At 39.2% G+C, this 18,649-nt stretch overlaps 2 protein-coding genes across 2 annotated transcripts; both read left to right on the top strand.

Annotated features, from left to right (window-relative positions):
* The first annotated feature begins 3,644 nt into the window (after positions 1-3,644).
* Positions 3,645-4,358, top strand: LOC102252567 (olfactory receptor-like protein OLF3). The gene has a single exon (XM_014536904.1). The coding sequence runs from the start codon at positions 3,645-3,647 to the stop codon at positions 4,356-4,358; it is 714 nt and encodes a 237-aa protein (XP_014392390.1).
* Positions 4,359-17,189: 12,831 nt separating this feature from the next.
* LOC102252865 (olfactory receptor-like protein OLF3) lies at positions 17,190-18,292 on the top strand. Its single transcript, XM_005862836.2, has one exon. The coding sequence runs from the start codon at positions 17,250-17,252 to the stop codon at positions 18,201-18,203; it is 954 nt and encodes a 317-aa protein (XP_005862898.1). The 5' UTR covers positions 17,190-17,249; the 3' UTR covers positions 18,204-18,292.
* The last annotated feature ends 357 nt before the right edge of the window (positions 18,293-18,649 follow it).

Genomic DNA, 18,649 nt, shown 5'->3' on the forward strand with positions numbered 1-18,649 from the left:
ATGCAGGCCAGAAGGGAGTGGCAAGAAATATTCAAGTGATGAATAGCAAGGACCTATAACCAAGATTACTCTACCCAGCAAAGCTATCATTTAGAATTGAAGGTCAGATAAAGAGCTTCACAGATAAGAACAAGCTAAAGGAGTTCATCACCGCCAAACCAGTATTATATGAAATGCTGAAGGGTATTCTTTAAGAAGAGGAAGAAGAAGAAAAAGGTAAAGATAAAAATTATGAACAACAATGTGACAACAAATACATATCTATCAACAAGTGAATCTAAAAATCAAGTGAATAAAAAATATGAACAGAATAAACTGGTGAATATAATAGAATCAGGGGCATAGAAAGGGAGTGGACTGACAATTCTCGGTGGGGAAGGGGGTGTGGGGGTGCAGGAGGACACTGGACAAAAATCGAACACCTATGGACAAGTACAATGGGGGGGGTAAGGGCATGGAGTGGGGTGGGAACTGGGTGGAGGGGGGAGCTATGGGGAGAAAAAAGAGGAACAACTGTAATAATCTGAACAATAAAGACTTATTTTTAAAAAATGAAATAAAATGGTAAAAAAAAAAGACTAAGGGAGAGGTGAGAGATCTGTAATAAAACACTGAAAGACGATGATTCATTCTGTAGAATATTGACATGGGAACAATTAAACATGATAGCTTGGGGGAGTGGCAGAATTTTAGTTTTTGATAGAAATAAAGGAGTCAGAAGAAAGTTCAGTTGTGGAGAGATGAGTTGAGTTGATGGTGAAGTATTTAGGAAACATTCATTAAGCTGTTGAAGACAGCATCTGGACTTCTGGAGAAAAGTCTAGGAGATAAAAGTGGAATTGAGAGTGAACTATATAGAGTTTATAATAATCCCTGTAATACAATGGTTCTCAACCTTGGCTGCACATTAGAATCACCTGGGAATCTTTTTAAAATCCTGATTTCTGGGCCTCATCCTCCGGAAATTGTTTCTTTGTTATGGGGTGGGACCACAACATTAGTAACAAAGAAACAGAATTTCCGGAGGATGAGGCCCAGAAATCAGGATTTTAAAAAGATTCCCAGGTGATTCTAATGTGCAGCCAAGGTTGAGAACCACTGCTGTAATAGAACTATGTCCTTGAAGGAAAAGCTGTAGAAAGGAAAGTACAAGTTCTGAGAGCAGAACCTTGGAAAATGTTCACAGTAATGGAGCAAAATAATTTAAAATTTAAAATAATTACCTAAGAGTACAAAGAAAATAAGGACAGAAGAGTATCATAGAGTTGAGAGTTTGAATGAACAAATAGTTAAATTGGTTAATCAGTAATTAAAGAACTAAAGTAGAATAAAAGTCTCTGAATTTTATGAGTAGAAAGTCATAAGTGACCTTCAAGTGTGTAATTTCTATAGATGAGTTAAAGTGGAAAACAGATTTCTGTGGAAATAGACTCAGCAAGTGGACATCAATTATTTGAGAACTCTGGTTGTAAAAGGAAGTGAGAATTAGGATGATAATTATATAACAAATATTTCTCTCCCCAATTTGGGTTTGTATATTTTTTTATGATGAAGGAAGAAGAATCCATTAGGGTCAAGACAGAGCCAGGTTGGTAGAAGGGGGATAAATGAAGGAATAACATCCTGAATGTAATGAAGAGCTTGAAATGAAAGGTCAACAAATTATCATCACTAAATGATGTACATGTGCCCTAATTCAGTCACTAGAAGCATATTGATTTCTTCAGTGACCCTTTCAGTTGGCCAGTTTTATCTGTATGTTACATATTAAAGAGTATAAACCTCAGAGAGGCTAAGTAGGTTGGTATAGGTCTTAGGAAGCAGAAGAGAATAGATTCAGAGCAAGAAACGTTAGGTCCTGAGGGTGTCACTCATTTGTAATGAGACACAGGCTGTAGTAGAGAGATGTGCCAGGTGAGTGAGAGTTGCAGAGTGAATCAAGGGCTGGCATGTTCTCCAGGCACCTTGCACAGTGCAACAGATGATGTAACAACAGTCTGTTCTGTGTCTTTTTCACTTCAACTTCATGAGCACAAAGAAGTGTAGTATTCATCCTTGAAATCACAGCATCTATCAAAGATGACACTAAAGATATTTGCCAAATTCACTGAAAAGGAAATGTCTACTTCTGATGCAATAAAGTTGAGTTGAGACACCTTTTGCTTTTTAGCTGCACAAACGAAACTGTAATTTTTTAAATCAAGAAAACCTCTAATATGCAAATCAATTTGTAATTCCATTGTCCTTACAAGCTTTAAAAATGAATATAAATATAATGTGCGTAGGGGTTTAGCTTCATTGATACATTTTCCATGGAAAGTAGGTTCTGTGGGAAGGTGCTTAGGTAGATTTGCTTCACTTCCTCAAAGATGAAGATTTAAGTGCTATTTTACACAGGGCAAACAAACATAATCAGATAATCTATCATCTGTGTGACAATTTTCTGGGGTTTTATGGTTTTCTAATTCCACCCTCTAGCCAAATAAAAGATTTTGCAACACCAAAAATAAATGTGAACAGATTTGTTTTCTTTTTCTCCTTCTGTACTGGAAAGCCTTAGCAGCCATTTTCATACTGTATTTTTTACTGAGACCATATGCAAGGGCTAGAGTTGTAGAAAAATAACAAGAGCAAGTCAGACGAGTAAACAGAATTGCAGAAAAATAAAAAGAATCAAGATAAAATTATCACTCTACTCCCTCTCATTCTAGACTGAAAGACACCAGATTCTCAAAAAGACCCATATTTCTCTGGAGCTTCAAATAAGCCACCTTGTTAGACTTGAAATCTATTAAAGGTTTTGCTTCCTTTTTGTTTATGTTTGAAATTGTGGAGGGGACATGAAAAAACAAACAAACATGTTACTCTAGCTTTCCAATGCTGTAGCTGATACCCACACTATAGCACTATTAGCAGTAACAGTTCACAAATTACTTTCCTCATAAATTGTTTATATTTGAGCTTAAATATACTTGTAAATTGTGTAACATAATTTCATTTTATAAGTAAACATTTAAATCTTTAATCCCCTCACACATCCAGTAAGTCATAAAAGGATTCCTATTCAGGTTTTCTATTTCCAGAACTTTCCATGAGATACCAGCCTTATCTACAGGATACATCTGTCTCTCCCAAATATTTTTTTTCTTTTTTGTAATTTGGTCTAGCACATATGTGCATAGTAGTTCTTGAACTTTAAAAAATATTTTTCTTCATTGCTTATCACTTTATCATCCACTGTCAACTACCATCATCTTCTGCTCTGGAAAATAGGTAAGATACAGAGCTTCCCAGATTCCACTGCATTCTCTCTAGGATTTAACTGACTGACTGAGACCATATCATGTTTTTTAAAGGGGCTAGCCTCTCTTATGCAGAGTAGATATAATACATATTGGAACAAAACCTATGATCTTGGCCCATAAATGATCTGAACTAGTTATGTCTAACAGTTCATATAAAATATGCATTCTTTTTAGAAGTTATTCCAATGGTTCTTTAATTTAAAAGCTCCTGTTATTCCTGATGTTCTCTGCAGATTAATAATCCTCACATTTTTTACTGGAAAAATGTTTATTCTTCTGGGCCTGTCCAGTGACTGGGACACTCAGGTCTCTCTCTTTGTCCTGTTCTCCATCACATACATGGTGACAGTGCTGGGGAACTTCCTCATTGTTCTTCTGATCAGACTGGACAGCCAACTCCACACGCCCATGTATTTCTTTCTCACCAACCTCTCCCTTGTTGATGTCTCTTATGCCACAACCATAGTCCCTCAGATGTTGGTTCATTTTCTTGCAGAACATAAAGTAATCCCACTCGTGAGCTGTGCAGCCCAGTTATTTTTTTCCCTGGGATTGGGCGGGATTGAGTTTGTTCTACTGGCAGTGATGGCTTATGACCGCTATGTGGCTGTGTGTGACCCCCTGCGATACCTAGTCATCATGCATGGAGGGCTCTGTACTAGGTTGGCCATCACATCCTGGGTCAGTGGCTCTGTCAACTCTCTCATGCAGACTGCAATCACCTTTCAGCTGCCCATGTGCTCCAACAAGTTTATTGACCACATATCCTGTGAACTCCTAGCTGTGGTCAGACTGACCTGTGTGGACACCTCCTTCAATGAAATTGCCACCATGGTTTCTAGCATTGTCCTGCTGATGTCACCATTCTGCCTGGTTCTCTTGTCCTATGTCAAGATCATCTCCACCATCCTAAAGATCAGGTCCACAGAGGGAAGAAAGAAAGCCTTCCACCTCACAGTGGTTGTCTTGTGCTGTGGCATGGCCATTTTCATTTACACCCAGCCCCACTCTGGCCCCTCTGGCCTTCAGGAGAAGTTGATCTCTCTCTTTTAAGTCATTTTTATACCGATGCTGAACCCCATGATTTACAGTCTAAGGAATAAGGAGGTGAAGGGGGCCTGGCAGAAACTATTAGGGCAATTAAATGGATTAACATCAAAACTTGGAACTTGATGAATCATGAGCATCACTTAGAAAAATAGCATTGTGTGTTCTCCCACTTAATTCAGACATGATAGGCTTTAACTGCATTGCCCTGGCAACCAGGAATTGTGGGGAAGCATGGGACTTGGTTGGAAAGTCTGTAAGGAGGATTCTCTGAAAGGTCAGAGGCCTCTAAGGGATTCTTGCCAAAGGCGGCAGACCCTGCCTTGCTTTTCCAAACAAGTCTGAGCCCCCGGGGTGTTTTACTGGAATCTTTATGTTTAGACTTCAAAACATTCTTGTTTAAAGGAGACTGCAGATGCATGTGTTTTCTCAAGGATACCTGCCCTTCTGATAGTATCTAGAGGTTAATTTTAGTTCAAGCTGTTGCTACAATAAGAGCCTAAGGAGGCAGGCAAATGAGGCTGTCTGGTTCCTTTAGCCAGGCAGTCCCTTTGCCCCCTCTTTCACAGAAACATGTGTCAGAGTAATCATTCATCAGTCGCTCAGGGTCTGCTGGTTAGCCCCGGCAAGGAGTGAGATGGTGAAAGTGTATTGGTGATGTGGAAGAGGAGACTGAGTGTTTAAGTTGGGTTATGTGATGTGGGGGTATTTTTATGTTCCAGGAGCATGTTCAGAGGAGTCAAACACTCCTGTACCAGAAATTCCCACACCTATTCTTCATTCATATGGCCTGAGAGTAATTAAAAGAACATGTTTGCTATTTTGATTTGTCACATTGTTTATAGACATGGACCCATTCATGGATCTCAAATTGGATCACTGGTTCTTACTAATATTCATCTACATTTTGTATGAGATTATCATGTTTTCATTGATAACACATCACTTTCACATTTCCCTTTTAAAAAGTGTACATGCTACAGTATATTAATGGATCTAGTAATTGTGTGAGTCACTGTTCTGAGAAGTGTGTTACTATCAAGGCTGATTAAATGCTTTTGTGCTGGAACTATTTCATGTGGACATAATGTGTTTGAGTGGTGGAGGTAACTCAGTGGAGAAGCATCAACTGAAGGTCTTTGTTTACACTGATAGGAATCTAAGTAAAGGTTGTTTGTACATGTGGCTATTACTGTTCAAGGGAAAACCATATTTCAGGCACTGCTTGAATATACAAACCATTAGAGATGAATTTTACTGCATTTGTAAGTGGTATTATTTAAATCTTAAAGCTGTCCTTTTGCTGAAAAATGTATTACCTCTTATTCTGATACTGTAGAAAAAAATAAGCACATAAAATACAAAATAATGCATAAATTATGAAATACATAGTTTTCTGAGAGAGGAAAGGTTCCTCAGTCAAATGCAATGAAAGATAAGACAACTTTAAAATGGATTTGGGAATCGTCTGTGCACACGTCACCCTCTCGTGTCCCATCCCTCCTCTGCACACAGGACTGAGCTGGAATAGTCTGAGTGGACCACATCTCTGAGAAAAAAAGCCTGAGTTAGATAAGGTAAAAGAGGGGGAAGAAATATCTGAACACAGGATTAGGAAGAGGAAAGTTGAGAAAGAAAGTGACAGCAGCTCATCTTTGCCCTCCCTCCCTTGAAGAAGTCTCAAAGCACTTTTTTTCCCATCCTCTCTTCTTTAAGTCAATTGGTGTGCAGTTCTTCCATTTGGAACACATTAACACAGTCACTCAGCATTTAAGCAAAATTGAAGGCTCATTTAATCTGGAGCCCATTTTGGTATTTTAATTTTACCTTAAAATAATCCAAGCCTAAGGGTTGCAGTATAGGCAAGCATCCCAAAGAGGTCAATGCTAGTGATTTCTTTGGTTTTGTTTCCCTTGGTGTAAATTTGATAAATGGTATAGGAAACAATAGTCAACATAATACAATTCTCATAATGATAGGACTGTACAATGGGATGAGAGACAATGAAGCAGTTAAAATGCAGTGTTGTTTCACAGGGGTAAATGCAGAAGTCTTCCTGAATGAAAGGATCAGAGAGGTCCAGGTGGAGACCAAGAAAGTGAGAACAAGTTACCTAATAAGCAACTCAAGCAAAGGCTGACCTTTGAAAGGTGCTGAACTGGGAGAGAGTATGGAAGCTCAATAATGCCCCAAAGTTGCTCTTGCAATGCAGAGAAGATGAAGGAAGTAGTGGGGATGAAGCAGACAGCTAAAGAATGGTCAGATCACAAAGCACACCTAATGCAAAATAGCTCTTGCCTTTAATCGCAACAGAAGGCCAGCAAACATTTTTAAGCTGGAGTATGGCATAACCAAATTCAAATTTTGAATTATCACCCTGGCAGATGAGCCATAGGAGGAAAAATTGGAGCCAATGAAACCAGCTAGGAGACTGATCGGTGGGTGTTCATGAGGAAGAAGAATTTGAACTAAAGAAGTGGCAATGGGGAAACAGAAGTCAAGTCATGTGATTCAAAAAAGATTTCAGAGGAATACTTCATCTTCTCCCAGAATGGAATTCTTCTGTGGATTCCATATCTCCTCTAAAATTTCACAATTCTGCCCTAACCGGTTTGGCTCAGTGGATAGAGTATCAGTTATGATACTTTCCATCTTTTCCACTAGATCCTTTAACTTATTTGTGAGAATTATTTTAAACCCCTGTGTGATAGTTCCTATACCCAAGTATATCTGATTCTGGTTCTGTTAATTTCTTTGATCACTGACATTGTAATTTTCTTGCCTTTTCCTATGGCATTTAATTTGGATTGAAACCAGTATATTTTATGTATGGGATAATGGGCTCTGATAAATAGTATTATGACTCGAAATGGGCACATCTGTTTGCCTTGTAATCTTGTTTGCTGGGAGAGAGTGTGGGAATCAATTGGTCATGGTTTGAGCTGGGTTTGAGTTTTGTTTTTGCTGTGGTTATCATCAGTGTACCAACAAATTCTATTTTCTCTAGCATTACTTGTGACTGGTGTGGAATTTCAGTGGTTGCTGTTCCACCCTTACTTTTAAGCTCTCCCTGTGGGACTGCATGTCAGAGACCTTCCCACATGCTCCCTCTCCTCCATGGCTAATCGCTGTTCCTTGTTCCTCAATTCCTGCTCGTCTTGTGATAGAGATTGAAGGTTTATTCTGTGTTGTCCTGCTTCTGATTCAGTCTTAGGCAAATCCTTTCTTTCTGTGTTTCAGGGTTGGGGCTTTCTTTGTGATCTTGCTCTTCCACAGTGTGAGAAGATGGATCATTGAACACAGAGAGGTTTTCTGCCCAGTGGAAATCTCAGGGCTAGAATGTTTTGATTTATTTGTTGTTGTTTTTCTTCTGTTCTCTTCCCTAAGCAATGAGTCCTCATCTGTCTCTGAGGGGAGGAGGGTTTGCTGTCCTTCCCCAGTGGCTTCAGGCTTTGTTCCATTAGGGAGACAGACTTGATGATGGAAGTGTGCCTCCTGCTTACACAGAGGCTGTGGCTGCTCTCACTAGAGCTCCACCATGAAGGAGGCTTTGCCTGGTTTTCCACCCTCCCCCAAGCATTCTTGTGAAGATTGTTCTAACTCTGTGGAGAAAATCTTGAAAATTGATGGGAACTCTTATTTTTGCTGTGGCTCTGAGCCATCCTGTACTTTCTAGTACAGTACCCCACACTCCAACTTCAGCCATCTGTTAAAGCAGTTCTCACTGGCTTGTTTGGCTGTCCTATTTTCCTCCCATGCTCTGGCTTAGGTGAGTAAATGCTCACATCCTGTCTCTCTGTGGATATACCTATCTTTCCCAAGATTTCACACTCTTTGGTTGCCTTGCAGTCTCACCTTACTGAGGATTTCAAGAATAATTATAATTTTGTAGATTATCTAACCTTATTTTTTTTGTTTTAGGGTGGAACTAATCCTCTCTCCAGCTTTCTACCACCTAAGTGGAAGCTATAACAAGTTTAATTACTTTATTTTTTCTTTTTAGTAGAGTCTACTTTTTTAGAATGGTCTTACATTTATAGCAAAATTGAGGAGGAAGTACAAGAGTCCCCCTTCCCTGCCAGTCTTCCCACTATAAACATCCTGCACTGGAGTTGTACAGTTTCAATTACTTTTAAAGGTCTGGGGTTGTTTTTTTTTTGTTTTTTTTTTTAAATTTTTATTTTATTTTATTGATTTTTTACAGAGAGAAAGGGAGAGGGATAGAGAGTTAGAAACATCGATGAGAGAGAAACATCGATCAGCTGCCTCCTGCACACCCCATACTGGGGATGAGCCCGCAACCAAGGTACATGCCCTTGACCGGAATCGAACCTGGGACCCTTCAGTCCACAGGCCACGCTCTATCCACTGAGCCAAACCAGTTAGGGCTAAAGGTCTGTTTTAACAGACAAACTATACATGAGTGACATGAGGGATAATTTACAGATAAGTAAAATAAAATAATGGTAAATAGTGATTTTTAAGCAGATACATTTTAAGTCAAACAAGCCACTTATCTTGAAGCAGCAGCCTAAATTGTATGTACAGAGTTTGGAGCAAACAATTTGTTATATTCATGTTCTTCTAGCAAACACCAGCCTATACATTCATAGTATATGTTAGTGAGTCTGTCACAAATGCTTCTTAAAAGAACTATTCAATTTCTAGAAAGACACCTATGAAATGACCTTCCTGGCCAGAAGAAAGAGCATTTCCTGTTTGGGAAACAGTAAGAATTGTAGGATGGGTGGGACTCATAGGGGAGAGAAGCAGAGAAAAACTTAGATTGTGGTTGACTTTTAAACTCTTCACTCTGAGTTAGTTGAGATTTGGCATTAAAGTCATTGGAGACTTTAGATCAAACCTTTGTGACGTGGGTAATGGTACAATGAAGTAGTGTAATGAAGGCATTCAATAGTGGTCTACAAAAGGAATTGTTTTAGTAGTTTTCAAATTTTATTCTATTTGAAACACCTGCAAAGTGCTTTATCAGAAACACCAGACAGTCTCATAAAAACACAGTTTTTTGGACCCTATCTGCATAGTTTCTGACAGTCAGTCTGGGTAGGATGACGCCCATCATGCTTTGAAAGGTGCTTAGGAACAAAATGCTAAGATAATACAAGTCAGCAGTATTAGTAATGGGAAGGAAGGACCTAGGTGACAGCTGTTTCAGAGTAATAGTTGATAGAACTTGTTGAATGATAGAGGTTGAATGAGAAGAAAAATTTCCCAAGGTTTTGAGCAGAAATGAGTGAGAGTTCTGTGGAATTCTTATTAAAAGTTTGGAATTTGGGCATTTACCTTTGTTGTCCACAGATGAATGGAGTGAACTTCTGGATACTGTGACTTAAGCCTTCATAGCCATGGAATTTCCCCTACTTTCCTCAGAGAAATTATAAAACCAGTTCTGTCATTTTTATTTGAGTTCAGAAATCAAGGTGAGGGTTAAGAAGCATCTATACTTTTCCTTTATATTTCCTGGAATATCACAGAACCTTTGTTAGATCCACTGGGTGCTGTAATATCAGAGACCATGGTATCACAATGGAATAAATTAATAGATAAGCAGAAGGATAATATGTTAGGTGAGCACAGAATATTTGGTAGAAAATTAATGAATATTAGGTACAAGATGAATTGGTGTGTAAATATAAGAATATATGAATGAGTTGATGAGCAGATAAGCAAATGGATGAGTGAGTATTAAGATGATTATAGACAAATTGCATAAATGAGAGGATACATAAATGGTGATGTTGAAAATTATTGGTGAATAAATGAATAAATGGACCAAAGTTCACTTAAAATGTGTATGATGCCTAGAGAATACATTACATCAGAGAGTGGTAATGTGAAAGCATTCTGTCAAAATTACATTGAATCTTTTTATAAATATTAAAAACTTGAAGAGGTATGGAAGGTTAATTCTCTGTATTGAGATTTTTGGATCTTCTTTTTCTTTTTTTCCTTTGGAGGTCATAAGAAGGTATTCTCATAGATCTTATTTGGAATCTTAAATCTTTCTATTCATTGCTATTAATTTTGGAACTTAAGTAGTACCATGAAAAAATGTATTCAGATGTCCATCAACACTTGCAGTGCTCACAGCACCCTTTTTCTTCTTTATTGATTAAGGTATAACATATGTGTCCTTATCCCCTCATTGCCCCCCCCACCCCCCCACTCATGCCCTCACCCCGCTGGTGTTTGTGTCCATTGGTTAGGCTTATATGCATGCATACATGTCCTTTGCACATATCTTAGAGGTGTGAAACAAGTCTCTTGAATCCAGAAGGAGAGGTAAGGGTACCCTGGAGCTGAAGGGGATAATTGGTTTTTCACCAGGTTTGGATGCATGCCTAGTCACTGCTCATTAGAATAAGGGCATGAGGGATAAATGTCAGGTTTGGTCTATAGGAGGAATCCTAAAAACCTCAGAAAAATTGCTTCCAGGACTTTTTAGAATGACCTTAGCCTTCAGTGGATTGCTGTAGTTTGAGGAGGATGGAGAAAAATAGCTTACTGAGGGAGAAGAGGGCAGCATAATGAATTGGCAGTGGTGACAGCAATTAACACTCTGATGCATAGAGCTCCTGGGGGGAATCTGTCAACCCACATTGCTAATTCAGCCACTGCTACACCTCATTAGGGTTGTGTCTGAGCCAAGTAAGGGGCCCCAGTGAACTTCCTCCCAGTAGTGTCCCTCACAATGTCAGGTAGTCCCAGTGAGGTCTTAGCCTAGGGTCAAGGAGCCCAGGACATGTCATATCTAGTTGTTCAGCCAGAGGTCAGATGAATCTGTCTCTATTTGAAAGTTCTGTTTTTATTGTCAACTAAACTGTGTGAAGGTATGGTTCTACTTTATTTGACCAGCATTAAAGAAAACATATTTAGGTTTTGGGACTTACGTTTATGTGCTCTGATCCTGTGTTCAGGACTTCTGTGTGTCTCTGCTAAGATTGTAGAGGACTCCAACAAGAAGACCAAATATAATTAAGACTTAATGGAGTGTTACAAAAGATGATACACAACATGCTTTTCTCTGTAAGGCATCATCTCTATAATGAACAAGAGAAAATATGGGTAATGGTTTCAGATTGGATTTTAAAGGCTGATCCAAGGTTTTGTCCATCTATGGACTTTTTGAATTGGCATGAGTAGTGGAAAGGATTATAATATCTATAATAATTAAAGGCTAATATGCTAATTAGACTGGATGTCCTTCTGAGCGTCATTCTGGACATCCTTCCAGATGAAGTCCGGGCTGGAGCAAAGCCCGGTCCCAGGTCCCTGCCAGCAGCCTGAGGGAAGCGCAGGTGTTGGGTGCCAGAGGGAAGCTGGTGCCGGCAGCCAGGGGAAGAAAGGCCTACTCTTGCATAAATTTTTATGCATCAGGCCTCTAGTAAATTAATATAACTCTGGAAGTTGAGATGCTGAGGAATCCTTCTATAATGTGCACTCCTCCTGAGGCTTTTCAAATTAATACTTCTTTCTTCCTAACGTATGGGGAGAGGGAGAAGATATTTTATTAAAGCAGCCAGCCAATAGAAATGACAATACTTTAGTTTTAAAATATAATACACCTACAAGGGTAGAAAAATAAAATATGGCAATGAATGTTGCAAATGGAAAATTTACCCATGTGTTAAGTCCTGAATACTTCCATCCTTGCAAAGTTTAATTAAGTATTTTGGAGTATTGGTCTGTAGCAATAGAAACTAAATGTAATAAAAAACTGATTTAAAAATGTGAACAACAGGATTTGAAGGTATCTCCAGAGAACTACAAGTAATCACCCTGTCTGTGTGGCACCAACATATGAAAAGTTCTGTCAGTGTTCATTTGATTTTATCTATGGGTCGGGTTTCTCATCTTTTAAAAAAAATTATGATTATTTTAATCTTTATTGTTGAGATTATTATAGATGTCCCTCTTTTTTCCCCCCATTGCCCTCTTCCACCAGGTTCCCACCCTGCTCTAGGCCTTCACCACCCTATTGTCTATGTCCGTAGGAAATGCATATATGCATATAAGATCTTTGTTTATTCTCTTCCCACTCCACCCCTTTCCCTCTGAGAATCATCAGTCTGTTCCATTTCCATGCCTCTGATTCAATTTTATTCATCAGTTTATTCTGTTAATTAGCTTTCTTATTCATTTATTTTGATTTTTAGATTCAATTGTTGATAGGTATGTATTTGTTGCCATTTTGTTGTTCATCTTTTTTATCTTTTTTTTTCTTCTTCTTCCTCTTAAAGAATACCCTTCAGCATTTCATATAATACTGGTGTGGTGGTGATGAACTCCTTTAGCTTTTTCTTATCTGTGAAGCTCTTTATCTGACCTTCAATTCTAAATGGGTAGAGTAATCTTGGTTATAGGTCCTTGCTATTCATCACTTTGAATATTTCTTGCCACTCCCTTCTGGCCTGCATAGTTTCTGTTGAGAAATCAGCTGACAGTCATATGGGCATTCCCATATAGGTAACTAACTACTTTTCTCTCGCTGCTTTTAAGATTCTCTCTTTGTCTTTAGGCCTTGGCATTTTAATTATGATGTGTCTTGGTGTGGTCCTCTTTGGGTTCCTCTTGTTTGGGACTCTCCATGCTTCATGGACTTGTAAGTCTATTTCTTTCACCAGTAAGGGAAGTTTTCTGTCATTATTTCTTCAAATAGGTTTTCAATATCTTGCTCTCTCTCTTCTTCTGGAACCCCCATAATGTGACCATTGGTATGCTTGAACTTGTCCCAGAGGCTCTTTACACTACCTTCATATTTTTGAATTCTTTTTTCTTTTGCTCTTCTGATTGAGTGTTTTTTGCTTCCTCATAGTTCAAATCGTTGATTTGATTCTCAGAATCCTCAACTCTATTGTCGAATCCCTGTATATTATTCTTAATTTCAGTCAGTGTATGTTTAACTTCTGACTTGTCCTTTTCCCTTTTTTGAAAGTTTCTAGAAGATTCTTGAGTAACATTATAACCATGGTTTTGAACTCTATATCCATTTAGAGTTCTTCCATTTCTTTCTTCCAATGCTTTCTTCCATTTCTTTCATTTGTGATATATTTCTTTGTCTACACATTTTGGCTGCTTCCCTGTGTTTGTTTCTATGTATTGGGTAGAGCTGCTATGTCTCCTTGAGTTGGCAGAGTGGCCTTGTATAGTAGGTGTTCTATAGGGCCCAGTGGCTCAGCCTCCCCAGTCACCTGAGTTGGACACTCTAGGTCAGTGGTTCTCAACCTTCTGGCCCTTTAAATACAGTTCCTCATGTTGTGACCCAACCATAAAATTATTTTCGTTGCTACTTCATAACTGTAATGTTGCTACTGTTATGAATCGTAATGTAAATATCTGATATGCAGGATGGTCTTAGGCAACTCCTGTGAAAGGGTCGTTCGACCACCAAAGGGGTCGCGACCCACAGGTTGAGAACCGCTGCTCTAGGTGCACCCCTTTGTGGGCTGTGAGTACAATTTTGTTGTAGTTGAGACTTGATTGCTATTGGTATCACCGGGAGGAATCGATCATGCACTTGGCTGTGAGGACCAGCTGTGACTACAGTGAGAGAGCTGCTGTGCAGGAGACACCCCTGTGGAGCAGTACTTGCTTCACTGGGGCTTTAGTACTCACTGAGTCTGCCCCTTGAGTGGGTAGCTTATGGATGTGTAGAGTTGTAATCTGGTATGGTCTGACACTGACCACTGGGTACACTGGCTCTTGGGTCTCCAGAGAGGTGCAAAGTCAGCCACTGCCTGGGGCCACCCAGCAGGAGCTATAGAGAGATCTGCAGATTCCTTCTCTTTGTATCAGTTTGGAAGTGCCCAGATGAGGCCCAGCTATGAAACAAGGCAGGTTGGCTGGTGCTGGTGCCGGGTCTTGGGCCTTTTATTGATAAGTTTGGGGCTCTCTGACCCAGCTGCCATTTGTTTGAGAGATTTACTCTGAGCAAGGAAAGGCCATTCATATGCAAAATCCACTGCACACAGCTTGGGAGGGGTTGTAAATTGGATGAGATGGGGTCTTAGGGAATCACCAGGGTGGAACAAACAGAAATGGCTGCCAGTCAGCCCTGTGACTGGGGAGGTCTCCTCATAGAAACAATGCTTTCTTCTTTACTTTTCTAGTTGTAGGACTTCCATTCAACCAGCTTTCCAGCAGTTCTGGATGATGGTTGTCATGTATTTTAGTTGTAATTTTGATGTGGTTGTGGGAGGTGGTTAATACAGGTGTTTACCTACACCACCATCTTAAAAAATCCTCTCATCTTTCTTGATGAACAGTTGCTCATAGTTCTTTGAGGCCTTATCAATAGTGTTAGAGTAGGAGTATGTGGAAGGTGTTAAGAAGCCATATTGTTACTTGGGGCTATTAATACCCTTTCCTCTCAGGCATACGGCAGAGATGTAGGGATCTAGGCATGGGAGGGGCTCCTGTGTGGGAGATTAACTAGTCAGTTTAAGTAAATTGTGATAGACTAGTTGGAACATGTCCCATTTCCATGACTCCAAAATACCAGATATTTACAAGTTTTGCCAAAAGTCACCAACTGAGAATTTACCATTAGAAATTTATTTAACTTGACTTAAGGAAATAACAAGTATTATTTCTGAAATGACTTGCTTTAGGTCCAAGGAAGCAGAAGAGATTGAATGCAAAACAGAAACTGTTAGGCTCTGAAGCTCACAATTGCATTAAGATGCGACACTGTCACTCCCTGGTAGTGAGACAAAGGCTATAGTGAAGAGATGTTCAGGGTGTGTAAGCGGAACACAGTGAGTCATCAGCTGGCATATTCTCCAGACAACTTGCATGTGTAGTAAATGATGTAGTGATGACAATCTGTTTTGTATCATTTCTTCTTTGACTGGGTCAGGTCTTTGAGCACAGGGAGGTATAATATTCACCATAAAACAGTAGCATCTAGCAAAGATGGTCCTTTATAGATGTTTGCTAAATTAATAGGAAAGTTAACAGTAATATTGAAAGTAAGTTGTAATTGAAAAATAAATCTATAACTTTTTAAATTTTGAAAAAGAAATGTCTGCTTTCTGCTGCAGATCTACTATATATGCAACAACAACTAAAAGATTTTTAAAATTAAATATTTTCTTGATGTTCTAGAATTAAACTCAAATCTCTTCTTTGAGTAAAGTAGATGTAGTGTCATTCTTCCCATGATTGAAGAAAAGCTATGTAAGGGGTGGTGGTAAGGGTCATGATAGAGCAGAACAGGAGGGGCTATTGAATGGGGAGATCAGACTTGGGGGAGGAAATTTGAAAACAGGTTTCTAAAAATGTTTGTGTCTGACCCATGAAAGAAGAGATGGGCATTTCTTGAACTACTTATTTTGGCCCTTTATCAGATAAGAGTGTTGAAGTGCAGACAACCTTCACCTTTCGGCTCAGAGATCTCAGCCTGGCTCTTGGATTTTGAAATGAAACAAATAGCTCTGTTTCTGGCCTCCATTCCTCTTACCAACATTATCTCATTTTCTTCATTATTTTGTACACTGCAAGAAAAGGAAAGTTAGTGATAGGTAGGCATAGAGAAAAAATAAACATAACTCAGTCCTATAAAATTAAAAAATGTAAACAGTTTCTGTTTAATGTTCAAAATTGATATTATATATAGTTCTATTAGAAAAGCACTTCCAGGACAAAATAAACCACAAGTGCTCAGACAAATTATAAAACCAGTTCTGTCATTTTTATTTGAGTTCAGAAATCAAGGTGAGGATTAAGAAGCATCTATACTTTTCCTTTATAGGAAAAGTATAGATGCTTCTTACTCTGTTCCAGTGTACATTTCCATGAATTCATGCCTCCTTCTCTGGTGTGGACAATGAAGACAAGGCCTTAAAGATGTGCTTCCCTTCCTCTCTTGTAAATAGAAAGTCAGCTTCTCATACTCTCATTTTCTCTGTTTTGAGCCCATTTCAAGGGGTAGATAGATTCCTAACAGCAGCAAGTTGGGAAGACACAAATAAAAAGAACAAAATTCAATTACAATCCCCTACCACACCATATGCCACTGAGTCTGAACAGAACAAAAGTCATCATAAAAAAGACAATGGTCACTAGGTCCGCAAAGTGACCCAACTATTCCTAAGCTCTCAGTTCTTTTAAGAATTGTGTACAATATTATTTAGATCTGAATTTCTGGAGGGAATGCATGGGAAAATCACTTTTGCTACCTTATGTACCCCAAGGCAGAAGTCATGATACTACTAATGGTATTACCACCAACACAGGTCACAAAATACTTTCTCCAATATTACCTACATTGGAGCTTAAATATACTTGTAAGTTGTAAAATGTCCTGTGTTATATATAAAAGTTTGTCCCTAAACCAGAATCACATCACTGTTAAATAAAATCATATTTCAAACCTAGGCTTTCTGACTTCAGATCTTTTCCTAAGCCCAGCCTCTTTCCAATATTTCCTTTTGTAACAGCTTTACCTACGTCATCACAGTGGGTCTAGTTGACATATTTAAGGTAGCTTTTATAACTTTCCACCTGGGGTTTTCTTCATTGTTTATCATTTTACATATCATTGTCACCTACCAACCTCTCCTTACCCTGAGGTAAGTTGGTGAAGATGTAGAGCTCCAAAAATTGCACTGCATTATCTCCAGGCTTTAGCTGGGTCTCCCTGCAGCCACATCATGTCCTTGTCAAGGAATTGGCCTGTCTCTGAAGCAGAAAAGATAAAATGAATATTGGGACAAAGCCTGTAGTGATGGCCAATTAAGAATCTGAAGCATCTAGCTAAGGCTGGCCACTTGTATAAAGTTTGTGTTGATAAAAAGTTATTTTTATGGATCTTAGATTCAACAGCTTGTTTTTTTTCTGACTCTCTCTGCAGATTAATAATCCTCACACTTTTTAATGGGAACAGAAAACCAGACGTGGGTGAGAGAGTTTATTCTTCTGGGCCTGTCCAGTGACTGGGACACTCAGGTCTCTCTCTTTGTCCTGTTCTCCATCACATACATGGTGACAGTGCTGGGGAACTTCCTCATTGTTCTTCTGATCAGACTGGACAGCCAACTCCACACGCCCATGTATTTCTTTCTCACCAACCTCTCCCTTGTTGATGTCTCCTATGCCACAACCATAGTCCCTCAGTTGTTGGTTCATTTTCTTGCAGAACATAAAGTAATCCCACTCGTGAGCTGTGCAGCCCAGTTATTTTTTTCCCTGGGATTGGGCGGGATTGAGTTTGTTCTACTGGCAGTGATGGCTTATGACCGCTATGTGGCTGTGTGTGACCCCCTGCGATACCTAGTCATCATGCATGGAGGGCTCTGTACTAGGTTGGCCATCACATCCTGGGTCAGTGGCTCTGTCAACTCTCTCATGCAGACTGCGATCACCTTTCAGCTGCCCATGTGCTCCAACAAGTTTATTGATCACATATCCTGTGAAATTCTAGCTGTGGTCAGACTGGCCTGTGTGGACACCTCCTTCAATGAGATCGCAACCATGGTTTCTAGCATTGTCCTGCTGATGTCACCATTCTGCCTGGTTCTCTTGTCCTATGTCAAGATCATCTCCACCATCCTAAAGATCAGGTCCACAGAGGGAAGAAAGAAAGCCTTCCACACCTGTGCCTCTCACCTCACAGTAGTTATCCTGTGCTATGGCATGGCCATTTTCATTTACATCCAGCCCAGCTCTGGCCCCTCTGGCCTTCAGGAGAAGTTGATCTCTCTCTTCTATGCCATTTTGACACCCATGCTGAACCCCATGATTTACAGTCTAAGGAATAAGGAGGTGAAGGGGGCCTGGCAGAAACTATTAGGGCAATTAAATGGATTAACATCAAAACTTGGAACTTGATGAATCATGAGCATCACTTAGAAAAATAAACTTTGCCTGTGTGTTTTCCACTTAACTCAGATATGACAGGCATCAACTGCATTGCCCTGGCAACCAGGAAAGGGATGATGTAATGTGTACTGCTAATGTGAGGTAGGATACTGAGTGTTTAGGTTAAATGGAAAAGTCTTTTAATGTCATAGCAGCATGTTCAGGGAGTTAAGGACAGATATAATAGAACTTCAAAATCTCCTTTTCTATGATCTGAGAGTAATTGAAATAAAAAATTACCTTGACTGTTTTTTTTTATTGCTTAAATTATTACAAAGAGTATTACATATTTCTCCTTTTTTTTTCCCCCGCCCTTGACAATCCCCTTGACTGTTTTGATTGTCACATTGTTCCTAGTCATGGACCTATTCATGGATCTCAGTTTTGATCACTGGTTCTTATTCATCCACATTTTG

The sequence above is a fragment of the Myotis brandtii genome, unplaced genomic scaffold (genome assembly GCF_000412655.1).
Source record: "Myotis brandtii unplaced genomic scaffold, ASM41265v1 scaffold168, whole genome shotgun sequence".
NCBI classification, from domain to species: Eukaryota; Metazoa; Chordata; class Mammalia; order Chiroptera; family Vespertilionidae; genus Myotis; species Myotis brandtii.

Bases quoted from the DNA above. Each gene is read 5' to 3' on its own strand.
- LOC102252567 (XM_014536904.1), top strand. From the start codon at position 3,645: ATGGTGACAGTGCTGGGGAACTTCCTCATTGTTCTTCTGATCAGACTG.
- LOC102252865 (XM_005862836.2), top strand. From the start codon at position 17,250: ATGGGAACAGAAAACCAGACGTGGGTGAGAGAGTTTATTCTTCTGGGC.